This window comes from Mustela lutreola, chromosome 4 (assembly GCF_030435805.1).
Source record: "Mustela lutreola isolate mMusLut2 chromosome 4, mMusLut2.pri, whole genome shotgun sequence".
NCBI lineage: Eukaryota > Metazoa > Chordata > Mammalia > Carnivora > Mustelidae > Mustela > Mustela lutreola.
Window position 1 is genome coordinate 9,728,635 of NC_081293.1, and position 27,846 is coordinate 9,756,480.

At 47.9% G+C, this 27,846-nt stretch overlaps 1 protein-coding gene across 16 annotated transcripts in view; it reads left to right on the plus strand.

The window, feature by feature from the left end:
- The window catches only part of FGFR2 (fibroblast growth factor receptor 2), a 102,277-nt gene that overhangs the window by 35,949 nt on the left and 38,482 nt on the right, over window positions 1–27,846 (plus strand). For all 16 annotated transcript variants that reach the window (XM_059173015.1, XM_059173005.1, XM_059173000.1 and 13 more), the window contains 2 exons: window positions 3,363–3,532; window positions 14,645–14,768. In XM_059173015.1, coding sequence (XP_059028998.1) covers window positions 3,363–3,532; window positions 14,645–14,768 — 294 coding nt within the window. The remainder of the gene's footprint in view (window positions 1–3,362; window positions 3,533–14,644; window positions 14,769–27,846) is intronic.

The window sequence follows — 27,846 nt, forward strand, 5'->3', positions numbered from 1 at the left end:
AAACACCGAGTACAAAGTTCGCGGAGGACACGAGGCCGCTGATCAAGAAAACGCAGTGAGGCCTAATTCTACAGTCTCAGTATTTTTCTAGACCTTCCACGTTCTTCAGTCTTCACATAAAACTAGTTTATTTCAGGAGGAACGATTATAAAATAATAACTCCTCCCCTCCAACATCATTCTCATTAAAAAAGTTTTTTTAATGTGTAAGCTCAAAATCTTAGAAGAAAGCCTTGTCACAGAAGCGTGTTGTCCTGTGTGATGTGAGTGGGACTGGGCAGAGTGTTGGGGTGGCCCAGCACTGCCCCCACAGAGAACCCGGAAAACTTGGCTCGACAGCTTTTCCGTCAAGTCACGGTTTTCAGGCATTTGCCGATGGAGCCCGAGACGTGTAGGTGATGGGTTTTGACTTGGTTGATTAGATTTTACAGTGCCCCGCCCACCTGGCATCTCTGTGACTTCAGGTGACAAGCCGGCTGCCCCTACCCTGCTTCATGGCCCTGCGTTTCTATTGCACGAGCAGATTTTATAGGTGCAGTTTTAACGATTGAAATTTTACCCCAGGGAAGTGGCTTCTTGCCAGAAATTCCAGCAAAATTCTTTGCACTCTTGTCCTTAAATTGTTCCTTAGGTGCCAAGACAAAGGTGCTGGCTGCCAGGGTGCTGTTGCCACAGGCCAGGCCCGTACGGGCTCATGTGGTCTGGGGTGATCCCTGTGTGAGTTCTTGCCTCCCGGACAGCTTTGCTCCGTGATTGGGGAACACAGCAACATTCCCAGGTCCTTCCACTAAATCCTACTTTTTAGCATTTTAGGGAACATAAAAATCCTGCCTCATAGAATTGAAACACATATCTGTTGGTTCCTTTTATATGGAAAAAAAATAAAAAGACATTCCAGAGGACCAGCTCAGCCCTAATTGATGCTATCTCAAAGAGTTACTACATTAATATTTAGCTAATTCATATGAATAGGCCATTGTGTTTACTTAAACAAATGACACGAGTATGGACACCTGACAGCATGAAGTATGCTTTTCATTTCGGTCAGATTTATAAAAGTCTTTGTGTAGTGACAAAGCTCATTATTTATTTTGTGCTCTTAATGGTTTCTTTTTAGTGGCTGTGGCTGTGGATGGATTTTTCTAAGTAGAAGCTTTTAAAATGAAAGATTATTGAAGGGCGCCTGGGTGGCTCAGTGGGTTAAGCCGCTGCCTTTGGCTCAGGTCATGATCTCAGGGTCCTGGGATCGAGTCCCGCATCGGGCTCTCTGCTCGGCAGGGAGCCTACTTCCCTCTCTCTCTCTCTCTCTGCCTGCCTCTCCATCTACTTGTGATTTCTCTCTGTCAAATAAATAAATAAAATCTTTAAAAAAAAAAAAAAATAGAAAGATTATTGAAATTGTTCCAGTAGATGCCAGGCCCTGGGAGTCTTGTGATGAATAGCAATCAAGTAGTCCCTGGTGAGCCCTCAAAAGAATGGGTGTGTTTATGGGCATTTGACACCCAAAGCCAAATGGCTACCGAGTTGCCTACTTATTGCAGATACAACTGGTTTCAAGAGGAAAGTGCGCAGCCCCGTTGTTCTTCCCTTGGCTCTCCCCCTGCCCCTGCTCTGGCCTTTCTTTCTCTGGCACACGGGACCGACCACCTCGGCTCTGCCTTGCCTGCACGGTCTTGGCATCGTGTAGACACCATCCACATCGACGCTGATGCTTAGATAAACAAGGATAAAGAAGATTCGGCATGCCCTTGTTAAGAAATCTCAGCTCCACCTTTTATAGTCAGGTTTTAAGAGCAAGGGTGAGGCAAACAGGGGTAGGTGTTTTGAATGCACTGTTTCCCATTCCTCATTTTGCCATGGGAGTCTGGCTGTTAAGGGCAGGGGATTGTTACCCCCTCCCGGGAGCAGGCTGTGCCATCCACAGAATAGAGGAGACTTCTAAATCCGCATCAGAGACAAAACCCCTGCCTGGACGTGTTTGTTTCTGGTTTGTGAAATGTGTGTGCTGCTGCTCAGGCTAACCCTCATCAGCAGTAAACACGTTATGAATCAGGCTTCTAGCATTTCACTGTTCTAGAATGTTCTAGAATGTACAAGGCCCCCTGTTGATAGATGCTTTAGGGAGATTTCGGCTACAGAAACACACGTGAAAAGTTGAATAGCTATACGAGATTTCAGTGGAACTTTTGGGCCGTCATCGAGAAGGCAGCACGCCTCTGGCAAGGGCTGGCTGTACTGGACTCCGGTCTTGAACATCGGAGTGGTTGAAAGTATGGATTTTGACCCCTTGGAGAAGCTGGTTCTTACCAGCCTTGGAGAGTAGGGGCAAAGACAGTGGGCTCTGGAATCAGAGTGCCTTGCCTCAAACCTGCCTGTACCTCTTCCTAACTTTGTAGCTTCTCTGTGCCTCAGTTTCCCTGTCTGTGCACAAGGATTATAATAATGCCTTCTTATCAGATTCGTGTCAGGATTAATATGCTAAACATGTAAGAGTTTTTAGAGCTCTGTTTTTCAAATAAGCCCTCAGTCAGCAGTGCTGACTGTTGGCAGGCATGAAGAATTTACGATGGTATTCTGGGTCAATGCTGCGGTTCTTACTTAGATAAAATATCCTTCGTTTGGGAATTTAAAAAGTTATCTTGTGAGTTTAAAGAATCACTTGTATCCATAACTTTGCAGGTCATTTAGAGGGCTCACCTTCATAGAACATGAAATCGATAGCCTTCTGTTAAGATTTTCCTGTTTAGAGACGGCGGTAGAATTATGGCATTCACAACCACTGAAAAATCATTGCTCATTTAAAAAAAATTAAAACGTAATTAGTGATAGGGCTTTTTGGTTTGTCATATAAAGTCCTGGGAAATTAATGATACTTTCCTGAATGATTTCTCATCTTAGAATGGTAAATTCTATTATTGATTGTCCCTTACAGTTTCAGTGGCTAAGTTGGCTTCGAGCACACCTTGTGTGTGTATGTGATCACTTGCTAGGTGTGGTGATTTAAAAGGATACATTTTGGAGGACTCAGCTGTTGTTAGTTACCTATGTGTTGACACTGTCCATGTAAAGTTGCATTTGAAAACATGATTCGCTGTGAATTTATACTCTGGGACTGGGAACAAGGGGGAGAAGTTACCTCAGAAACTTTTCCCCTGTTAAGAGACACAAACTACCAAATAGTCTCTCTCCAGGGACTTCTGCTAGGCCATCTGCTAGACTTCAGAAAATTTTTTTCCTAATGTAAATATTACCAGGAGATTTTTGAGCATGTCAGCTCGCTCACATACAAAGTAACATTATCTCCCCTGTTATGGAAATGAAGCTCTCCTTCTCTGTACATCGTAATCTTGTTTTCCACCCCAGGAGCTCCGTACTGGACCAACACAGAAAAGATGGAAAAGCGACTTCATGCTGTCCCTGCGGCCAATACCGTCAAGTTCCGCTGTCCGGCTGGGGGGAATCCAACACCAGCGATGCGCTGGCTGAAGAACGGAAAGGAGTTTAAGCAGGAACATCGCATCGGAGGCTATAAGGTAGAATTTCAAAATGCTCTGTTTCTTAAGTTTTTATGAATCTCTATCTCTCTCTCTTTTTTTTTAAGATTTTATTTATTTATTTGACACAGAGAGAGAGACCGCGGGAGAGGGAACCCAAACAGGGGGAGTGGGAGAGGGAGAAGCAGGCTCCCCGCCGAACAGGGAGCCCAGTGCGGGGCTCGATCCCAGGACCCATGTAGATCATGACCTGAGCCGAAGGCAGACGCTTAACTGACTGAGCCACCCAGGTGCCCCTCACGGTGGATATTTTAAAACCGTTTTCCTGGACTCGAGTGTACTTTAAAAGCATAGTCCCGTTTGCATTGTTCTTTATGCGAGAAGAGTTTAATAATGGAAGAGTAGGAAGTTGGGTCCGTAAAACTGAAGGTGAAGCAGAATCGGAGAAGCGTGAGTATACTTGCCCCGTTTGAGTGGGATGTGTGAGTATGGATGGACTTGGCCTAGACCCTGGGTATGAAATAGTGCGTATGCGGACAGGATGCTTCCGTGGTGACAGGATCTCTTTCCTCTGTCTGCCAGGCTCTGGAGAGCCCATCACAGAAGCTGTAGTCTCCTCACACTGGGGGAGGTGGACCTTGACAGCCACCTTCCTAAAGAGGCTTGGAAATGCCTGTTCAAGCTCTTGTTCATCCAGTCAGTGATGGGGATGACATCCTTGGGGGCAGGCCCATCTGAGGTGCTGGGCAGAGCACAACCCCAACTCACCTCACGGGGGTTCCTTGTGCGGTAGGGAAGGTAGACCAGAAAGCCGTGATCTGAGTAGGCCGAAGTCAGAAGAGCATGTTGTCCTGTGGGTGTGCGGGGAGAGAGGGTGTTGGCTCTTCCGGAGGCGACAGATATCAGAGGTCAGGAAGGGATCCTGGGCTGAGTTTGAAGGAAGGATGTCTCAGGAAGAGAAATGGAGTCTCTACATCATTTACCCTGGAAAGGGAGGCCTTGAGGAACGTAGCATGTGAGGAAGGCATAAGGAATTTGACTGTGACATTCTTTGATGCGTATGGAAAACATGAGTCGGTGTATTAGTTACCTATTACTGTGTAACAAATTCCCCCAAGGCACAGTCGCTTTAAACAACATTTATTATCTCACAGTTTCCAGGTGTGGCTTAGTTGGGCCTTCCACGGGGATGTCTCTCATAGTACTAAGATTTCAGTTTTGTCTGGAGTCTCATTTGTGGGATCGGTTGGGGGGAAGGACCTGCTCCCGGTCTCATTCCCGTGGTTGTCGGACTCACTTCTTTGTAGGCTGTTGGGCTGAGGGCTTCATTTCCTCGCTGGCTGTGGGCTGGAGGCTATCCTCAGTTGCTTGTCCCATGGGCCTCTTTATGTGGTAGCTGTCACCCCTCCAGGAGGGGAGACCAGAAGAGGTAGCACTTAAAGAAGGCAGGAGTCCCAGCCTTTGGTAACCTAATGGAAGTGACCTCCAAGCACTTTGGCTGTTTTCTGTTATTCAGCAGATCATTAGGGAGGAGATGAATTCCCCAAGGTCACGGACATCGGGAGACCTGGGATCAGCTGGAGCCGGCTGAGCAGCCTGCAGGGGGGCGCTCTCGTGCGGACCCCGGGTTCCAAAGAACCAGGTCAAAGAGGATTTCTTGGTGGATGGACTTTCCTGCTATAGATGTGTCCACAGCACTGATGACACGTGAGAGGGCGTGTGAGCCCTCACCTCAGCGCTGCTGTGGTTCAGGGGCCTCCTCTCCACCAAAACGTACCCTAGAGCGCTTTTCTGAAATACTCTACCCAGTTCTCATCTTTATTATTATTATTATTATTTTTTAAAGATTTTATTTATTTATTTGACAGACAGAGATCTCAAGTAGGCACACAGGCAGGCAGAGAAAGGAGGAAGCAGGCTCCCCACTAAGTAGAGAGCCTGATGTGGGGCTCGATCCCAGGACTCTGGGATCACGACCTGGGCTGAAGGCAGAGGCTTTAACCCACTGAGCCACCCAGACGCCCCCGGTTCTCATCTTTAAAAGGGTTGTTTTCTTCTTCTAAAATGGCTGACTTGGGGCGCCTGGGTGGCTCAGTGGGTTAATCCTCTGCCTTTGGCTCGGGTCATGATCTCGGGGTCCTGGGATCGAGCCCCACATCGGGCTCTCTGCTCGGCAGGGGGCCTGCTTCCTCCTCTCTGCCTATGTCTCTGCCTACTTGTGATCTCTTTCTGTCAAATAAATAAATTAAAAAAAAAATGGCTGACTTCTGTTTTACCATTTAAAAACATTCAGAAGCCAAAACCCAGAGGGCAACGGGGAAAGCCTAGGAGTAAATTTCTAAGCGCAGACATGGGGCAGTTGGCGTGTGTGACAGGTGTGAGGTACGTTTGCTGCCAGGTGGGTGCCTCGGAAGCTGTGGAAAGAGACACACGTGGCCCTTCTTCCACGACTCCTTGTTGGTGGGAGCAGGAGGCAGGAGGCTGCTTTGTCTCTTTGCTCTGAGATTGGTGCTTAACCCAGGTTAAGGAGGTCGGCTGGCTTTCTTTGTAAAAGACGGTAAGACCCGAGATTTACAGGTGGTTGCTGCTTGGAAAGGAGGACTTAAAACCACTCCAGTTGTGGCCCTAGGGATGGTTCTAACCACCAGATGCTTCTCGGGAACATAATCGATGTCTTTCCGATGATTTCATTTCAATACAACCGGAGTGTCAGAGCGGTGGTCAGAATCCTGGCCGTTAACAAGTTTCCTCACTTAAGTCAGCCTTGGAAAAAAGTAGAAAGAATTGATGAGCCTCCAGAAACTCCTGGTCTTAAAATAAATAGGACCAACATCATTATTATGGGTAAGGAGCTTTTTGCAAATCTGAATTAGTGATTATAAATGCGCTTAAAGACTAAGGGCGCCTGATGAGGAAATGCTGCTTGATTTTCAGCAGGTGCAGTTCAGTGTAAATTATCGAGGGCCGCATTCTGCTAACTGGAGAGCGCCCCGGTTCCAAAAGCAAAGTGGGGGACCTTGCGTAGGGGACCTTTCTTTTGCCTGTGCGCGGAGGCACAGATGACCAAAGGATTTTTGTTGTTTTGCGTTGGAACCATTTCTGGAGTGAAAGAGAATGGGAATTTGAGTGCAGAGGAACGAAAATATGAAGTATATTTTGCTATAGGCGTGCCTGGCTGGGCGTGTCGGCACGGCGTGTAACTCTTGATCTTGGGGGTGTGAGTTCTAGTCCCATACTGAGTGTAGAGATTAATGAAAAAAGAGGATCTGAAAAAAAGATAAAGTGAATTTTGTTATAAAAAAAAGGGCAAAGAAGGGAGAGTATTGTACCTTTGGGACGTGGTTTGCTAGCTGATGGTGATGAGTGCGTGTTTCTGGTCCTGTTGGGACTCTCTCCGGAGAAGAGTCCGTGGCCGTGCCTGGGTATCCTGGGGTATGGCAGGGGTGTCACTCTGTCAAAAACGAAGGTGGTCCACCTGGATTTAGTAAGGAGTTTTCACAGCAGTTGTGGTGCTGGACATTGATTTGGGGGAGACCGTTTTAGCTCAGGAATTCCTTCCAGCCAGCCCCAGAGGCTTCTGCGACTTGAAAGGGAAAGAGATCTCTCATCTCCTGGGAAGACATAGTTACCTACAGTATAAGCCTTGCTAATTATGTGTGAAGCTCACCCCAGGCCCCAGGTCATGAAGTCCTGGGGGGGGGTCACAGATTCCGACAGCCCCACGTCTACCACGAGTCCAAGCACTCTGGCTGGTGCAGGCCTTCTCAGGGCCCTGAAAAGGGCAGAGTCAGGAGCATGGTTGCTACGGATGGGTTTTCTTTCTTACCTGCAGAGACTTTTAAAAGAATTCTTCAACATTTGGCATGAGGGAACCCTCCACCCCCCAAAGCAGAGATCCGCGTGGATAGCCTGATGTCCAAATGTCCCTCTCCGACTCCCATCCCTTTGCTACTTTATTTAACGAAGAAGCAAAGTGTCAAGTTTTCCAAGATGTATTTTTCCAGAAAGCAAGACTTGAAAGTTTCCGCAAACAAATGTCTGTTATTTCTGTGATTTTTTTTTTTTTCCCCCTTCATAAATCTCATTCCATAAACCATGGTTGCTCTGTCTGCCTCGCTCAGCTGTCGGTTTAGCTCTTTCTACCTGTTTATGGATCAGGCATTTTGGCCCTTGTCCACTGTGTTCTAGCTTGTTTTGAAATGGTGGCCAGTGAAGGGAGAAGGAAAAAAACCCAAAACAAAATCAAAGAGACTTATGAAATGGGACAGAAAGCTCATTTTAATTAAAATGACCAACAAAGCCCTTCGGTATTCTGTGGGTCAGTCTTACTTACCAAAGAACTCATGCTGAGCCTTCCTTAGGTGATTTAAGAGTCATGTTACTGTTTTTCTTAGTATGTGGGCACAGGCTGGGTGGATGTTATTATTTATGGTGATAAAGGTTGACTTGAAGCGTAACTGCATCTCCCTAATTGTCCTCACGCCTGGGGTTTTTCATCAGTCTTGCCTGTGGGCAAGTTGTTGAAACTCGTCTTTTAGGTCATCTGTCCTTAAAATGGAGTTTGGGTGTATAGTCTTGAACATCTGAATCCTTCCAAAAACAATAGCACAGATTTTTTTTTTTTTTAGAAGCGAAGTTACCTATAAGGCTAGATATTTCAAAGGGCTCTGAACAGTAATTACAATTTAATGCAGAAAAGCAAGAAGATTGAGGTAATTAGTAGACCACCGCAGTTCCTGACTCATTCCTAGGTAATGACTCAGGCATAGAGGGGAAGAGTATTCTTAAAAACTGCCTTTCATGCCACTTAATAACTGCCTAAGAACCAAGAGAGATCACAGGATCCAGCCCTCCCTCAATCTGGGCCTGGGACTGGCACAAGAGGGCGTGGCTTCAGGCCTCCTGAGGGTGAGAACGCCCGCGGACCCCAGGCAGGGTGAAGTGTCCCCGGATCCGGACTGTCCGTTTCCTTGTATGTTTCAGGTCCAAGAAAACCTGAGGAAAAATCCGTTTTCTCATAATACCGACTAAACTGGTGGTTTTGCTGGGTAGGTTCACTTTCCAGGTTGCTTAGCTGTCCTGTTAGCGATGTTTGATTAAAATGTTATGCCTAATCCCAAAGTACGTTTCTTGGGAAAAATCACGACTAATGTCCTTATGTTTATATTTATATTTGGTTGAGCTCTTTCTCAGCCCAGGCATTGCAGCGTTCAGCCCAGATCGGGCCATCTGGGATGAGGAAGCAGGTGTAGGTCAGCCAACCTGTGTCGTGACTGCGCTGGGCACCTCCCGCCCGCCATGACGCCAAGTCCCCTGCACCACCTGAAGAGGGGGACGCTGTTATTTTGCCCCCTTTACAGATGACACTTGTCATGGGGCTCTTGGCGAAGCTGCCGTATTTGAACCTAGGTAGTTTTCGTCCAAGGTTCGTGCTCTTCCTAAACGGCTTTCTTCCAAGGGGGTTCCATGTCTTTATAAAAAACACTGTGATGACTTGGAAACATGGAGGTAGTAGAGGCATCCCAGGAAGAGGTAAGTATCAGTCGGCCCAGGGTATACTGCTGAGAACAAAGTTGGCCGTATGATCCATGACCAGTGTGGGATTTTTCAAATCGCGGTAAAATATAGAGAATATAACATGTGTCATTTATTTTGGCTCACTGTGTATCTGTTAAGCAATGATTTTCCTGCCCTCTTCCCCCTCCTCCCACGCCCTGGTAACCTCCAGTCTTTCTATTTCTGAATTTGCCTGTTGCAGGCATTTCGTGTAAGTGGCATCACAGGATAATTGTCCTTCTACCTGGGTTCAGGTGTGCTGTAGCAAGAATCAGACCTTTATGGCTTTTTAGGGCTGGATACTATTCCATTATGTGGATCGGGCCCATTTTGTGTAGCTGCTCATCTGTCGATGGGCCCTTGGGATGTTTCCACCTTTTGGCTCTTGTGCATGAAACAGCTTTGAACATGCATGAGCAAGTATTTAAGTCCTTGCTTGCGGCTCCTTAGGGCATATACCTGGCAGTGCGATTGCTGGGTCATCTGATGGTTCTTCATTCGGCTTTTTGCGGAAGGTCTTGAGATTTTTAAAAAAGAGTGAAATTCAGAAGGCAGTGATCCTGCTGGCAGTCTGCCCCCAGAGCACCTTTCTGAGCCCCTTCGGGCATCTGAGGACGGCTTTCCATGTTGTAACCCTCTCCTCCCTGCTCTGGGAGACCCACGCATCATTCACGGAGTGGAGGAAAGAGTTGTAGTTGTGCGCTAGATGGGATCAGAGCTCGCCTCGCCCTGTTCTCTGGACACCTCCTGCAAAGCAAACTTCAGGAGTTTAAGCATTGATCAGGCATTTGCCTCCACATCTGTGTGGTGATAAGCAGCAGTGAGTGCCACAGCCCTCGACAAGGGTGCGCTCTCTTTGTGCACACCTCCAGGGGTCTGGCTTAGAGACCCCAGGAACCTGCTGGAAAGTGGGGGTCTGGAATGGGATTGTAAGGCTCTGTGTGTCCCAGTGGCAGCTGGGTTATGGCGTGTTGTAGGTCACGGGCTGCCTTTATGAAGGCCAGGGTTCGATGGGGTTGCTGCCTTTGTCCATAAACTAGGCCTGACACGGGTGGAAGGAAGTGCTGGGGTATTTGCCATCACACGGACACAGTATTCATTGCCTTGGCATCGAGCAAAACTTTCCATCCAGCTTCTGGATGTTTATTCTGCTTGTTATCGAACACCTAGGTGTTTGGAAATGTCCAGAATTTTTTTTTTTTTTTTCTTTCTGCAATGTGGAAACCAAACATCCAGGTGACAGCCTGGGTCTTTGGCCTTTCACCTTTCCCCTGGGTGTTTTGGTATCCTAACAAACGAAATCTGCATTCCCAGTTGTCACCTGAAGATAGCTGAGGGTTTCCACATGCCTCTCGGAAGACTAAGGTAGCAGAGGAATTCTGAGAAAACCTGTCTGGGCCACCTTTGGTCTTTGTGACCAGGGGTGTGGAATGTTTGTGGAATCCACCTTTTTTGTAGTAAGAGTAAAAGAGTCCAGGCCATTAACTTCAACCTGCTTTGTTTCAGTATTGAAATGTTATTTTTACAAGTCTTCAGTGAACATAGTTTTGAAGCCTCGTGCTCTCTAATTCTGTTCCTTGGCAGATGAAAAAATCATGATGAATTCCGCAAAGATTTGGCCACAGGCAGGAATGAGGAGAAAGGATGATGCGTGTGTCTGCTGGTGCAGGATTTCTGTTCTCCCCGGCCCTGTCGCTCAGTCTGCCAGAGGCTTACAGTCCCCGTGGTTTTGCCACAGAGCCGCTCCCGCTGAAGGGGGAGGCAGGGGGAGTAGGTTTTACTTCAGTTTTTGGGTGCCATGTCTGTGATTTCGGGTTAAATTTGAAAAGTGAAAATGAGAAAAAAGTCAGCAACATGCATAACCCCAGTACCTAATTATATATAGTGGACTGCTAACAATTTAGTACAGTTTTGTTCTGATTTTAGTTATGTTTATACAGTCATGCTTACAGATTCAGGGTGATGCCATAGGCACCTGCAGGGCTGTGTGTGTGTGTGTGTGCGCGTGTGCGCGCGCGCGTGCGCGCGCTTGTATTTCTGTACAACGGAATCCTGAATATAAATATTTTTATCTCACCTACTCCCCCCCCATTTATCAGTAACTATTCATAGTATCTTACCAGGTCTGAACGTAAGAATACCTCTTTCTTTTTAATGACTGTGTGTTATTTTGTTGGAATGAATTAACCATCTGTTAGTTCATATAGGACAAAGTATATTTTAGTAATGATTTTATCCCCAGTGGATTGATTTTTGCCGTTACAAACGGTGCTGGAAACCTCAGTCTTTCTTGTTCATGTGCCTTGAAGTCATCCTGCTGTTTTCTGTGTAGGTCTCATTGCTAGCGGTGGAATTAACTGGGTAAAAAGAAAAAAAAATGGATTGCTGATTTTAATAGGCCCTGCCAAATTATTGTACAGAAAGGCTTCTCTCTATGTTCCTGTTCTCAGTTTGAGCCTCTCTTGCCCTCCACCCTCGCTAAGTACTCAGTGACGTAGCTCTTCCTAATTTTTGTTAATCAGCAGGTGAATAACAGGGTCTCATTATTGTTTTAATTTGCATTTCCCTGATTGTTAATGAGGTTAAGTATCTTTTCATATGTTTATTGGGTATTTACATTCCCTCTTCTGTGAAAGCAAAGATGTGCATTTGCTCTAACTGGCAGAAGAATGATAGCACGAAAAAGATGAGGAATATAAAAAAAAAAAACAACCCACAAAGAGGACATCTGACATTTTTGTGGGAAGGGCAGTGTCTTTAGGTTGACCCTGAATCGGGGTATGGTAGAGGAGTGCTTAGAAAAGAAACACAAAAGTCTTTGTGTCTTTGCCCCCTCATCTTGATAGAGTCACTGTTTGTCCTCTCTTAGCTTGTCATTAAGCAACCACTAATTAATGGTAGGATATCCCCTAGGAGAGTGTCAAACGTTCCCACTGTTGGCAGCTTCTAAGGGTGTCCGTTTGGAAAGTGCCACAGCTCATAAAATTTGGGATTGGTGGTATGTCAAGGAATCAAATACTGGAGCAGTGGTGTAAGAAAATAAATATTAACAGCACGGCATGGGGCAGTATTGACTGAGTACCAAGGTCTCGGGAAGGGCAGAAGCACCTTGTTTGGTAAGTGGGTTTCTCATTGTGAAAGCATTTTATAAATGTTAACTTATTAATATTTGTAGTGCATCTCCAGGAAGGAAACATTTCGGGGAGCACACGCTGTCGACGAGGGGTTTTACGTGGAATGCCATTGCCCCGATGAGAGCCCGGGTCTGACCATATGCCCCGGGGTTAAACACGGCAGTGGTATGCCGGGCTGCCCATGCCAAGATTTAATGTCTTGGGCAGAGGCAGACGATGCCCTCCCTGTGCAGTTCAGGTTCAGCTCCATTTGGAATGTACCATGTGCCAAATCTGGATCCAGGCGCAAGAAAGACATTGACAGTTTGGACGAGGTCCAGAGACAGGCACTAGTCATGATTAAGGGCTTATGGGCATGACATTTGAGCAGGGGCTCAAAGAACTGAATATTTACAGCAGGGCTGAATGCTGGATTACGTGGCTTGGTGACGTTAGGCCCTGTGGCTTCATCCCCAAGTCACCCTCTGTGTGATTAGTCCTTCAGAGCCCAGGAAAGTCCCATTTCTGATACCGCCGAGAGCTTGGGGAGAGGGAGGGTCTCTGCGTGGGCCCATCTGAAGGAGTTGGTCTCTGAGTCGCCCATGCTCTACAACACATGGCTCCACGGTGACACCCCGGGAGGCCAGGATTTCAGTAGAGAATTAGCAACCGCTTCTTCTTGGTGTTCCCTCTACACATTGCACTGAAGGCTTATCCCTCCTGATAGGAGACCTCTCCTCTTGCTTGGGTTCTCCTAGAAGCCTCCAGCCCAGCCAAGAGCAGGAGGGAGGTCTTGGTTACCAGTGGAGGGGACACACTCTCTCCACTGGGGTCTGATGCCTTCAGGTTCATTTTACCACCAGACTCTTCGCCTGTGACACTGAGAATGAGTGTTCTCTCATCAGCTCCGTGACAGGAGGTGGAAGCAGTCCAGGGTTGTGGAGGGGAGCAGTGAGAGGACAGCAGCCTGAGCAAAGGGCCTGTCTGCCCAGAACTCACTCTCCCTTCCCTGATCGTCCTTGGTGAAGAAGAGTCCAGCCCTTACCCCCGGGATCCTTACCCCCGGGATCCTTCATGGGACTGTGCGTGACGAGCAGTGCTCTCATTTTTGAACCAGCATCGGTCACTGCTGTCTGTGTCAGCGGCTCACACTCAGCCTGTGACACGACATACGTTGGGGGTAATGGGCTCCGATAACCTCTTACCTCTGTGGGTGCTGCTTTTCGAAGTGGACAGCTGCTCTGCCCTCCCGTTTTTATAATGGAGGGTTCATGAGATGAGTTTCTTTATTCTCTAGTTCCTTGACTCACTCGTGTGCTCACAGAGGCTCGGCTGGTATTATCGGTTTTTATGTGATTAAGGCAGAAAACACTTGCAGTGCTCAGGGAATCATTCAGAAGGTCAGTTGAAATTCCCGAAATCATAGTTAAGACCGGTAGGGCCCAGGCTTTTAATTTTTTTTTTTTTTTTTTTATTTTCTCCTCGCCATGTCTTTAGAGTGCCTTGTCCAAAATACTTTTACAGCATGATTTGGATTTGGAGAGAAAGGGTAGAGCCTTGCGCCTGCAAGAGAAGATCTGCATTTTGGTCTTAGTGAGGAAAAGTCATGCTTGCTTGAAAGTTTGAGTCGGTGGAAATATTTTAAAAGCAAGGTGGGAATGTCAGAGTCTAGCTTGTTTGCGTGTTGACAGAACTGGTGGTGGCAGTCCCAATACCTTATTGTCACATGTGCTGCTTATCTTTGTAAAAGTCTCAAGGAGTCTGTGAGCAGACGGATATGCAGCTTAGGTTTCCTGAGGATTCATTGCTCCCATATTTGGAATTCTGAGTGTGTCACACAGGAATATGTAGCATCTATTCGACCACTGCCAGAGATGGGAGGGGCAGACCTGTGTTCCCAGTTGAAACTTCTGGAGGCTTCCAGACAGCCTCTGAGGGCCGTGGGAAAAGAAACTGGAAGGTTCCAGAACAATACAGAATATAGCTTGTGGGCTTCTTGAGAGACTCACCTTAGCTAAGGCCGGATGGAGTGCTCAGATCAGTGACTGGCATACCGTAAGTGCTCATTGGAGCTGGCCCTAAGTGGTCCATGGGTGCCCTGGGGCCTGAAGGTTCCTAGTGTATGAGCAACCTTTCAGCCTCTCTGCTCTGGGGCACTGGGAGGGTCGCAGGCTAAAGGGCAGGCTCCCCTGGCCATTTGGCAGCTCCTGGAGGAACCGTCAAACCATGACAGCGAGAGACCCAGTCCGCACACTTGCATATCTGAACGTATCTGTATCCCCTTGTGAGACATTCACCTTGATGACAATATTGTTTTCGCTTGTCTCTATTCTGAATCCTTTGTATGAGGGAAATGTAAAATTCAGGGGATATTTCTCTACTTTTCTTGTCTCCCCCAACTGCTTTTTAGATCAAGAAAGCAAAGTATCTAGTATTCTGTGCTAAGCATGTTAAATAAGCACCTTTACTTTGATCTTTTCAGGTGCGAAACCAGCACTGGAGCCTTATTATGGAGAGTGTGGTCCCGTCCGACAAAGGAAATTACACCTGTGTGGTAGAGAATGAGTATGGCTCCATCAATCACACGTACCACCTCGATGTTGTTGGTGAGTTTGCTTCTCCCAAAGGGGCGGCTGTACGCCAGCTTGACTCCTGTGACATCGTGAAAGTGAGTCTTGTTTCTTTCCCATGGTTTAAGGAGCGTTGGTCCATTTCCTTCTTCCTCAACACATGCTGTCATTAGAGAAGGATTCTTTTGTCAGTTGACAGTGTTCTGTTTCCCAGGGAGCCATGCTTTATGTATTTTGTGTGATCCTCTTGGTTCCCTCGCATCTTGTGGAAAATGCGCATAGTGTGAAAGGTGCTGACATTCTGGAAGCTGAAAATGGATGAACATAGAGAATGAAAATAACATTCTGGAGAATGTTAGTGTGTTCAGGGAAGGGGCACAGATATGCTCTAAGAGAACTTTTAAAGATTTCTTTATTTGTTTTAGAGGGAGAACAAGAGCAAGTGCAGGGGGTGGGGAGGGGCAGAGGGAGAGGGAGAGGGAGAATCTTGAGCAGACTCCACACTGAGCGTGGAGCCCGACATGGGGCTCGATCCCGCGACCCTGAGATCGTGACCTGAGCTGAAATCAAGAGTCGGATGTTTAACTGACTGAGCCACCCAGGAGCCCATAGACCTTTGCTCTTAAAAGAGAGGAAGCACAATCAAAAGAAGGGCTATTGTATTGTATTGTATTGTACTGTATTGTGTATTGTGTATTGTGTATTGTGTATTGTGTATTGAATTGCCTGCGAAAGAGTAAAGGAAAAGGTACCAGTATGACTGAGCTGCTACCTGGCTGGGGCAGGTCAGGGTCAAGGCGCCCAAGTGAAAGTCATTCGAGATTGTAGGCTCAGCGTTTGTTCCTAGAAATGATTCCTTCTGTGGAAAGGGAACTGTATATATGGGCTTCTAAATATCTAAGTGCTCAGATAGATAGGGCATTTTAATTAAATATCTTAAGATGAAGTAGCCTGATGTGCTGGAACTCAGATTTTTTCCCATCTTGCCTGTTGTGATGGGTTGTGTTGTAACTGATAAGGAAAGAGGGTTTCTCTGTCCCGTGGGAGGATTGGAGATGCCGAGGTTGGGTCTCTCTGCAGCAGGGACGGTGGCCTAAGATCTTTGGATCCTTTGTACGATCCATCTTTTTTCTGTCTTGTCGTCTACCTGGACTCGCAGGCTCACCGCCTGACCTTGAGTTCTGGCTGAGGGTCAGCTAACCAGTTCACCCTTCTCTTGCGGATTGCCAGCTTCAGCTAAGGGACTCAACTCCAGGCTCTCCCCGATGGATTTTGCCTTAAGGTGACCCTGTGTAACTCCACAGACCATGCCTACCCTTCATGTCTATGAACAGCGGCTTTCCTCCATTTTTCCTGCGCATGTGTCCTTAGTATTATTTTATGTGTGGACATTTCTTCTCCTTCAAGAAGCTATAAACTCTCTGAAGAGAGGCTCCATAGTGATTTGAATTGCCCAAAGAACCATGCAAACACCTTCCAAATCTTGATTAACCAAATTACATAGATTTTGGTTAATTGAAGTTTGAGACTAACTGCAAATTGAACAAAACCATTTTGATTTTTTATCAAGTTGCCTTAAATTAAATCCATAAGAAGATCAGTTTTCAAAAGCATGGGGTAGTATTTATTTCTGAGCATGTGTTAAAATGCAGTGAAAAAAGTATTTGTGATGCTTTATCTTCGTTATAACAACGCCAAATTTGGTAGCTTTTACATAATGTAGATCCCAGGGACATTCCTAAAAGACTGAGTTTCTTTGCTCACAAGGATATCGGGGAAAGTTTCTTAGTGGGAATCACTACGCACAGATATTTTACAGATCAAACCGAAAGAAGTAACACAAACATGAGAAGAGAATGGTGAACATTTATTTTGGCATTGATGGGCCATAAATAGGTTGATTAAGCACACAACATGGGTTCACATTGGGCCTCACATCACCTGAATTTGACATGAGAGCGTTTCTATTTAAGGAAAGAAAGATTTGGGGCTAGAAATTCTTCAATACTTAATTTTGAAACAAAGTAATTGATTGTGTGAATAAGATAATCATGTAGCTGTCCCCAGGGATTCTGGCTTTGCACGGTGGCTCGCTGGGATTGGCTGGGGATCCATCCAGGAATCTGGAGTCAGCTGGGCCACCTCAGCTCCTAGCAGATTTTGGGTTGAGTTGTTATGTAAAACATTCAAAGCCCCTCACCCCACCTCTCCTTTGAGCTTTCTGGCAGCTCATCTCTGTGAAGCCCTCTGCCGTCTCTCTTACCGTGTAGGGCTGGATTTGAATTGGGCTGCTGAATAATGGAATTGTGCTGTCTAATGTTAATCCCCTGGCAATCAGTCTTGTTGAAAAGAGCGTATGATTCAGTGGTGTAATGTAGAGGGAGCATAGAGCGTATGGAGTAATGCAGAGAAAGGCCTGATTATGTCACAAATTTGGGAGGTTGCCCAGCCAGGCGTGGGCCAATAATGACACAATGCTGGTTGGGAATAGCCATTAAAGCTCAGCCCCTGATAATTTTCCAAGCCTTGAACCTTCTTTATAAATAGAAGCCAAAAGTCAGTGGAGTATAAGACATTTTCAGGAAAGATGGAGGTGTGAAATACTGTCATCTTTGCTCAAAACCCCGGTAATTGCTTTGAGAAGCACTAATAAAATAAGAATTGAGTCGGCTCGAGAGTCTCATGCAGACTTACGGGGTTGGCAGGCGGGCGTTCTGAACATCTCAGCAAGTGGCAGCAGTGGATTCAGGCTTGAACACCGATTTTCTGGTGGCCCACAGTCCGAGCGTAATACACCGCCCCGTGATAACAGGCTTCCCAGCTACGACTGCATCTCCCAGAACATCGGAGACTTCCCCCGTGAAAGTGAAGTCCTGTCCTTGCTCAAGTTCCTCGAGAGTTTATTTTTGTTGCTATGATACATAGGTTTGGGGTTCAGATACTGCGAAGCATCAAAATGGGCAAGATCTTTTTATTGAAATTCTTCCTTGGGAAGGCATTCCCATAAGCACTTTAATGTAAAAGCCGTGTAATTTAAGTGACATTCTTGTGTTCTGGAATTAAACAGCCAGCCATTGTTGTGTGCGAGGGAAATGCTCTGGTGTACGGCAGCCCTTTTAGGAGCCTCGCTTGATCCTCATTAAAATTGACACCATTACTTTTCAGCCATTTACTGGCGAGGGAAAATTAGCGCGAAGCTCCACGTCCCAGTAATTGTGACTCTCCTAAACCAGGCTCCCCTCAGAGGGCTGGCTTTGGGAGGTGGCGAGTCTTGGCCCTTGTTCATCGGTGAAATGAGTCCAAAGCCCTGGGTTCTGATGGTTCTGCCACCAAGAAGCCACAACCTGGGACACATCCCGTGACCTTGGGTTTCCCGAGCAAATGGCGACAAGTCCCTTCGCCTTTCCTGAGCCCTTCTGGCCCCACCGGGGGAGTTGGAATGTTGGTATTTAGCTCATTCCTATGATGGTGGGGTCTGTCTCCTAAGGGCTGCTGTGACAAGTGAGGGCAAACTGGGATGGGTTAAGACAACAGAGGTTGATTCTGTCTCCGTTCTAGAAGCCAGATGTTTGAAGTCAGGGTGTCAGCGGGATTGGTTCCTTCTGCAGACTCTGACGGGGCGTCTGGTTCACGCTTTTCTCCCCAGCTGCTGCTGGCCGTCCTCGGCTTGTGGACATGTCACTTCCGTCTCAGCCTCTGACATCCCACGGCTTTCCTCTCTGTGTCTCAGATCTCCCTCTGTGTGTCTCCTACAGGGAAATGTGTCACTGGATGGAGGGTGTGCCCTCCATCCAGGATGGTCTCATCTCAAGATCCTTAATTAGAACGACCTCATTTCCAAATAGAGTCACATGCATAGGTTCCAAGGGTGAGAACATGGACTTACCTTTTTTTGGTGGTGGTGGGGGGCTACAGTTCAACCCACTACAGTTGTTATGAGGAATCTGTTTGGATTAACAGATTAAAAAAAACAAAAACAAAAACCCAAAACACCAAATTGGCATCAGGTGGCCAGCAATAAATGCTGGTTTTCTTTTCTTTTCTTTTTTTTTTTTTTTAAAGATTTTATTTATTTATTTGACAGACAAAGATCACAAGTAGGCAGAAAGGCAGGCAGAGAGAGAGGAGGAAGCAGGCTCCCTGCTGAGCGAAGAGCCTGATATGGGGCTCGATCCCAGGACCCCAGGATCATGACCTGAGCTGAAGGCAGAGGCTTTAACCCACTGAGCCACTCAGGCGCCCCAAATGCTGGTTTTCTCCCTTCAAACCTGGACTCTCTGGAGAGTTAGAAGGCATTTTATTTGTTTTTATATATATTTTTAAAAGATTATATTTAGTTGAGAGAGAGAGGGAGGACATGAGAGAGAATAGAGGGAGAGGGAGAAGCAGATTGAGTGGGGAGTCTGATGCCGGGTTCGGTCCCAGGTCCCCAGGGTCATTACCTGACCCAAAGGCAAATGCTTGACCGACTGAGCTACCCAGGTGCCCCTAGAAGGCATTTTTAATAGCTTTTATTAGACTCCATCAGAAGTTTTATTAAATAAACTGAATGCCATAATGGGACCAATGGAAAGGGCCAGGGGCTGCCGTTCGCGTCCTGCTGGGTTTACCCCTTCGGTTAATCCAGTTGTCAGGGCCGTCCCAGGACCGACCCAGTCACAGAAGAGGATCGTGGCGTGTTTGCGAGCCTCGGGTTCCTGAGGCTGGCCTCCACCCTCACCCCTCACACACTGATAGTTGAGGAACATCAGGTTTGGGTGTTGGGGGCTGGTAAGGGATTTATTTGCCAAGGACTTAAAAAACCTCCAGAGCCCGGGGCTCCATCTGGATGTTCTGGAAACCACGATTAATGCTCTGTCCAGCACTGCACATGTAGGTCTCGGTTTTAGGTGTCCCGTGGTGTGGAGCAGCAGGGACCGCTGCAAAACTCTGAAAACCCCCACCCTGTGTTCCAAACAACAAAGTGAGAGAGAGAGAGGGAGAGAAAGAGAGAGAGAGAAAGTGTTTAATGGACCAGTTTGTCCTCCTCACTCGCAGAGACCCTTTGGCTTTGATTTATGAGCTTTTTCTCCCTTTGGGTGTCCCAATTCGGGAATCCCAGAGACCATGATATAAGGTTTGAGCTTTTCACCTGGTGGTGGGTATTTGCAGGGCAGGGTGCAGGGGAGGTTGGAAGGAGTGCCTCTGAATTTACTGGGCCGGCCATGCCTTGTCCTCTATCGATCTGACTTTCTAGAGATTTGTCTTCCCCCAGGACAAGAGGTGTAGGCGCCAGACGGGGTCTCAGTGGTTGGGAGCCAGTCAGCGGGCACATATGCCTCTGGCTGGGTGGGGGTCGCTCAGGCTCCTCACCAGCCCTGACTTGCTCAGCGGCAGAGCGCAGGGGTGCTGTCGACGAGTCCTTGACATAAATCTCCTCTAAGTGGGCTCCGGACACGATGGGTCGGAGCCCGAAAGCACGAAGGAATCTGTCCTGGCGCTCACCCCCACCCCCTCCGGTGTGTGTTCAGGAGGAACGAAGCGTCTTTTATTCCAGCACTGACAGACCGATAAGCCTGGCTGCGGGGTTGACACCTGGCACCCATCCCCAGTGGGAGAAGGAGAAATTGCGTAAATTGTTTACTGCCTGAGGTAGCCTCTGTCCCGGGAAGACAAAGCCTCCAGTGTGGTCCCTGAGCAGAAGGGGGACTTGGAAAAAAGTACTATTTAGGTAAATGAAGAAGTGGTGGCCTCATTAATTAACTGGTTGGTTTCTTACTGAAACTGTCAAAAATTGGGATCGTTCCTGATCGTTCTCCTCAGGGAAGAGCCCTCTCTGTCCTCATGTCTATCCTCCTGGGGCTTCTAGACAAATCTTTTGTTTCTCTGTCTGATGAGGGGTGGCTGTTGTAGTAGGTAACGTTGAACTACAGGAAACCGTGCGTCCACAGATTTTAACGCCTTGAACGCTGGACTCTCCCGTGCAGCAGTGGCTGTCCTGTGCATTTCCCTGGCGTCCACCAGCCTCAGCCTCACAGAGCCCCTGGCAGGTCTAAACTGGAGTCATCTTGACCCAGAGGCTTCCTGGCCAGGCCTCCTCTGATTTTCCATCTTCATCTTCTTGCTGCCAGCTAATTCTTTCCTTTTCTTGGTCTGGGTTTAAGACTCGGTGTGTTTCCCCTGATGTGGGTCCCACGTGCCAGCTCTGCGGTGGTGAAATCCCGCCCGGGGGGAGATAGGAAGTCCCTTGTTGACAGCGGGTTGGGGTGCCACGCTCGGTCATAGGTCACAGCCAGTGCCTTCGTAAGTAGGCTTGTGTAGTTACCGTAGGATCCTGGAGCGTGGGCAGGGTGGAGTAGGACGCGAAGTCCTGCTGCTGCTCTCTGCTGTGGCTCCTGGAGCCATTTCCCCATTTTCTTCCCAACCGATCTACTGTGTCCGCCCTCATGGGACTCCACGCCTTCTGGAAGCGACTCTGGAGGTTCGTGTGGGAATTACGTGGTGGGGGGGTTCACGTTCCATTTCCAGCTTGGGCAGTGCTGTGGCCTTGGAAGGCGCGGAACCTCTGAGCCTCAAGTCCCTCGTCTGTAAAGCGGGGGGCAGTGACCTTGTCCCGTTGTCCGGATGCAGGGAGAGGTGAGGTGGTGGGAGTCGGTGCTTCTAAATAATAGCACCATGTGCTTGAGGCTTCGTTACTCAAATGAGGTGGTCCCCCAGCTCTTCTTGGATGGCCAGGCTGATCCCCGTGCACTCGGCACAACCCTGGGTAAAGGAGTGGCCTGCCCTCTTTCCTCCAGGACAGAGATTTCAAAACTTCCCTTTGAGCTACTGTTTAAATGAGCTTTGGGTTATTGCAGAGCGGATTTTTATACCTGTTTCACAACAGGGATTCCAGGGGGTGAAAGCCAGTCAGTAGGTAGCCCCGGCACCCCAAAGGTACTGACCCATAAATGGGTGCTCTCCTGCAGGACCAGGACCAGCCAGAAGACCCTCCTTCAGGTCCGTGGGCAGGTGGTCTCTCGTGTGCTGGCTCCTGAGGCTGGAGCAGGCACAGGCCAGTGTGGATGGGGCACATTAGGACTTCGCAGCGTCAGCGTTCTTGCCGTGTTCTCTGCAAGCCATCGGTTGCCCTCTGCCCCACAGCTGAGGAAGGAAGCCTTATTGATTGCTTTCGATTCTGGCAGGGGTCCTGGCCGAGGTGGCTGGGGAGAAGGCTAGGCTAATACCTGATCTCTTGTCTCATCTTTGGCATTGAGTCTATGGTGTGGGCAAAGAGGATGTAGAAGTGTCAAAGATGAGTTACGGTCTTACGGCTTTTTGTACGAAGACGGTCTCTTCCCCACACCTGGTGGTGGGATAGGTCGGGGCAGGGGGTGGGGAGAAAGCTGCTGCTGTCCCAACGCGGGCGAGTGGTCTTGGCATGAGGATCTAAGTGCACTGCTGGCAATCGCAGTGCCCAGGAATGGGCTAGAACTTCATAACGGCTCCGTCAGTGCTTGCTGAACTGGAAAAATAGAGGAAAAGCAGTTTAATGCATGACTTTCTTTTCTTTTTTAAAGATTTTTATTTATTTATTTGAGAGAGCAAGAGAGAGAGAGAGAGAGTGCACATGAGCAGGGGGAGGGGGAGGGGCAGAGGGAGAGGGAGAAGCAGACTCCACACCGAGCAGGGAACCCGACATGGGCCTTGGTCCCAGGACCACGGAATCATGGCCTGAACCAAAGGCAAGCGCTTCACCTACTGAGCCACCCAGGCATCCCTGACCTGGGACTTTATATTTGGAGTTTGTGGTTCTTAACATGGCAAATTCTGAAGCGACTGCTTTTCAGAGTTGCCCGATGTCAGTCCCCTTTATAACCAGAAGATCTTGGTTGGGAAGTATTAGGTCAGCTGTCATTAAAACATCAATACAGAAATGCTGTGAGCTTTCTTCCCGTTTCAAATGATACCTTCACCAGAGCCTTTATGCCTTTGTGGGTGATGCCGCCCTTAGAATGGGGGTAGCACCCAGTTGACTGAGAGATCCTGTCGGACTTCTCACATCACAGCACAGAAGACCCCAAAGCTGCCACAGTGAGATGATGATAGATAGGGATGGAGATTTCTGGATCTTGATAGAACGACTTTTTCTTTCTTTCTCCCAGAGCCTCCCCCTCAGAGGGTTCTCTCACGAGGATTCCTCTGGGAATCCTTTCCATCACAAAGGAGTATACAAATTAACAGATCTGACTATGTGCCGGACCTGTTTCCCGTCACGTCAGCTGGAAAGTGGTATTTCGCAAGACAGGTGTTGGATATTATTCTAGAAGGATCATTTGGCTGTGGCACTTTCTTTGACAAAGAAAGTCCCTTTTATTTATTTGAAAGAGTGAGAGAGAGTAAGAGAGAGAAAGAGAGCATGAGCAGGAGGAGTGAGAGAAGCAGACTCTCCTGCTGAGCAAGGTGCCCAACACGGGGCTTGACCCCAGGACCCTGGGATCATAACCCGAGCCAAAGGCAGACACGTAACTGACTGAGCCACCCAGGCACCCCAAGAAAGTCCTCATTTTATTGGGTTCAGTGTGCACTCAGGACTGGGGCTGACGTCCTTTGCATTTCGCATTTGGCCAATAGAAACAAAACCACTCTGGGTGTGAAACCATCAGTGAATGTTCGGTGGTGTTGCGGGGGGAGGGTGGCGCTGGTCTGCAGGCTGGCTTGAGGCTTCCCAGCCGGCTCAGACAGTGAGAAATGGGGCCTCTTGTGAGCTGGGTGACTCTCGGGACTCTTCTCTGTAGGCGACGCTGACAGCAAGGGGTATCGAGAAGCAGTTCTGTGTTCAGTTCTGAGTTTGCCTCTAAGAAAACAAATGAGGTTTTATCATTTAACTTCTCGTGTTGTTTGCACCAAAGGGAGGCATTTCTTGTTTGCTCAGATGGGCTGAAAGCTTTTCCTTCTGCTTGAATCACCCCAGGAGCAAAATACAGCATCGAAGATTTTTGGCATGGTCGATTTTTCTAGACTTCCTCTAGGGCGAAGGCCTTTCCATGGTGGAAGCTGATTAACCTGTGAACATTATTTTCGTAGACTTCTTCCCACATCGGTACGTGTTGTCTATTTCCTTCTTATTCGTGACCCCTATGCTCTTCTGGATCTCAGCTTATTTAATCATTTCCCTCTGGGTGGGTGTTTAGGCAATTTCAAAAGAGGCAAGCTTTGTGCACACTGTAGTTGGCTGCCTGGGCGACTCTTTTTCTGGGCTGGATTTCTAGAGCAGGGCTCACTGATGTCAGTGAAACATCTCCAACCTAAAGAGCTCCGTTTTGAGTACTGCTGTCTCTGGGGACTCCCCAGTGATGTGATTTTTAGCTTCTCTGCAGGTCATTTGAGAGAAGTCATTCTGATCTGGAGTTCAGCAGGAAGGTATGTTTGTTTCATTCTGGGACTTTGGAAAAACATCTCCAGCATGTTCTTCCCATGGAGGGAACCCAGCTATGAAGACACCAGCTGATAATCTTACATTCCTGAGAGATGTCGCACCCCCTGTGGCAAGTAGCGGGGTGCTGAGGCTCTGGGACGTGGCTCCCAGCGTGACCGCTCTCAGCTGTGTTTACCCCAGCACCACTGGAGCGAGCGCGTGGAGACTGACGTCTGAGTTTTACATCAGCGTGAAAACCAAGCACAAGACAGGGAGGGCCCCTGTGCGGAGTCTTTGTGTCAGAACAGAGAAAAGCTCTCAGTAAACTGGGCAAGGTAAATACACTTAACTAATTGAGAAGGCAGGTTTTCCGTGACCCTAGAAATAGATCTTGTTCGCTCTGAGATAGAGTCACCTTTGCCATGTCTCCTTTAAAAAAAAAAAAAAGAAAAAGGTGGCAAAGCATGTATAACAGAATGTCCCATTTTGGTCAATTTCGAATGTGCAGTTTAGTGGCATGAAATAGACATTTACACGGTTCTGCAACGATCACCACCATCTATGCCCAGAACTTTGCTTCGTCCCGAAGCCACGTCTCTCTTTAACCAGAGGATAGGCCTTTTTGACCCTCTCTTGGACGTAACTTCGTGGTCACCTAAGAGTCTTCAGTTCTGGTTTAACTTTTAAAGGCACAGAGCTCAGGTTATCGTAAACATTTGGGGGTGTGAATAACACACAGCTCTGCTCTGGTAATTTGCCCAAGAAGACCTAAATTGACACCCAGCTGGTAGAAGCCACTCAGCCCCCAGCCACATAATACAGTCGATGACATTAATTAGGGAAGGCACTTTGCCTCCACCTGTTTTGGTCTTCCCAGGCCGCCTGACCACGGCCAGCACTTCGCCTCGTTCTCCACCTCATCGAGCAAGCACAAAGGAATTAGTGGTGTTTTGCTTCTAGCATTTCACATGGTGCAGCCTCCCTAAGTCACTGAGGGTCTTTGACGCTGGAGGGAAGACACTGTGGCTCTCCCCAGACAGGCCTGGTCTGCAGACATTTTTGCTCTCTCTGTAGGAAAATTGTGTATGTTTTAGAGGAAGCTGGACCCCCACCCTGCCCAGTTCTGCAAGGCTTTCAGGATCAGATGTTCAGGCAGGGGGACAATGAGGCTCAGCTTAGCTCGGGACAGAGAGGCAGAGCAACACACCAGTGACCTTCCACAAAAAGGCATTTTTCCTTTTTTTAAAGTTATTCCAGGTGCTCAATACCCCAGGCCAACTCCGTCTCTTCTAGAAGATGACAAGTCGGAATGCCCGGTCTTGGTACTCAGACTCTTAATAAAAGAGATCAGTCCTACGAACCCTTTTTAGTTCTGACCTTCTTTTGTGCCCATCCCTAGAGGCTGGAGAAAACGTAGGGAAAACAAAACTCAGAGCCCAACTCGATCTCTCTCGTGTGTGTGGAGTGTGTCAGGTAGAGGCTTGACAAGGCAATGAACTCGTTCTACTAATTGTAATTAGCGCGAGGTCTCTGGCAGGTTATTGGGCTCCTCGGACTTCAGAGGGCTTTGATCGCCTCTTGCTAACTGGGTTAGTGCGTTCTTTTATGCAGCAAAAGCAACTACTACCTGCTCTTTAGAAAATCATTCGAGGTTAGGCTTTAGAGAAAGAATTCTCCATTGTTTTCACTTGTCCTCCAAATCGCGTAGAACGTTCTTTCCCTATTCAGCACCTTGGAGTTGCTAAGAAACTACCATTTTAGAGGAAGGGTAATTAAATTTTGATTTCAATTTAAGGACAGAGCAGGCAAGGTTCTCTATGCTCCTTACGTGAATGGGTGCCCCAGAGCAGGAGACCTGCTGATTCCAGATCAATACTGGCCACTTGGCGTGATTCGAGTCTCTGGGTGTTTTGCTGCCCAGAGAACAGATTTGAAATGGTTCTTTGTGACAAGCGCTGCTGAACTTTTGGGGGAGAAATACTCAGGAGACTAGTGTGTGCTGGGAAACCTGCAACTCTGGGCTTGATTAATTTATAGGTGTAATTTAAGAACCTGGTCTCCTTCTGATCCCCGGGATGCGTGTTTACTGAGCCTGTAGGCATGAGGCCTGTCTGCTCTGTGGACATTTTTTATGGCCTTTGCTATGTCAGAGCTGAAGTTGTAGATCTCTTATGAGCCAAGCATATTATTATGTCCAGAGGAGGACTGGCATGTTATAAAGTTTCAGTGGTCAATTAACAAAGATTTATTCTTTGTCACTCAGGTATTTTCTCCTTCTCAATAATTACCTCTTGGAACGAAGCAGGCTGTTTTCCGCCTGCTTTTTCTGGTTGTGGCCCCCAGTGTCAGAGCAGGACCCGAGAGGGTCAGTCTCGAAATTCAGACTCGGAGCAGCTGGGCCTTCCACTTGGGGAGCATGGACTGGCTTGGAGCTCCTGACCAAAGGGAGTGAGAGCGAGTGAACCCATGGGGGAGAGAACGTATTTTTTAAAGCACTTCAGTCTGTGTTTACTACGCATCGGTTTGGCGGAGCCTCATTCCAGCCGGGCAGCCAATTTCCCCACCGGCAGCAGCCGCACACCCTGGGCTTCGTTCCCTTCTGTCTCAAGCTGGAATTCGCACAGGGGCCCGAGAGCCGCTCCTTTAAAGGTGCACGACCGGGTTCGGGTCCGCACCCTGTCCACGTGCCACCCACTGCACTCAGGATGTATCTTTTAAAAATCCCAGGAAGGACGCAGGGGTTGAGCTGCTCATCAGCCTTTCTGTTTTTCCTTCTATTTATGTCACTGCCCCTGGAAAGAGAAAAGTCTCTTTTCTGTAAGATCTGAGAGTTAAACACGCAGTAAGAGAACCTTGCCTAAAACCGTCAAACCTTCCTGGTAGAGGCTGTCATTTTTTGTTATCCCATAGAGAGATGGACCAGCTCTGAGTGTTAGTGTGCAACCCAGAGAGAATTCATTGACTTCTTCTTTTCGTATCAGCCTGTTGCCCCAGGCGTTGGAAACCTGAGGGGTTTGCTGTGCCCGGGGCCTTGTGAGGTTCTGGGGAGAGCATGTTAACCTTTGTGGGGGGATGGTTTTTGTGCCCACCATCACTGCCCTGTTCCGGGGCGCTGGCCATGGAAGTCCCCTCTCTGCAGGAGCTACTGCCCGCACCCTGCTCTCCCCCCCCCCCCCTGCCGTGTTTCAGAAGCTGGAACTTCTGTCATCCCCTTGCTGCTGATCACTGCTCTTTCGGGTCTAACAGACACCAGAAAAGAGTGATCGCTGAAGGTTTTGAGAAGAGGCACAGCCCTCTGCAGATCCTGGCATCCTGGGACCTCTTCCAAGATGTTTGGGGCCTGGTCTCAGACTTGTTTAAGGGCAGAGAATAAGGTTGCAAAGGAAATCAAAGCCTGATGTGGAGAAACGAAACATGAGGCCTACTGACTTTTTAAAAACATTTTAAATAACATTCTCTAAGGTTTCATTTTATACCGAAGGCAGCTGTAATAAGTTTTGGAAGACGGTGTAAGGTTTCGATTACAGAGCGATCCCGACTTGCAGTTTCTGTACCAAAAGTGAGAAAGGGCGGAGGGAAGCCGGGCTGCTTGAGAGGTTATTTTGTATAAGGTGAGAAAATGTGAAAGGATACATTCAGGACTGCAAGCGGCAACTTTGGGTGCCCTGTAATTTGCAAACGCAATAACATTAAACCATTGCGAGGACCCCCCCCCCCCCCCCCCCCCGGTGGAAATAG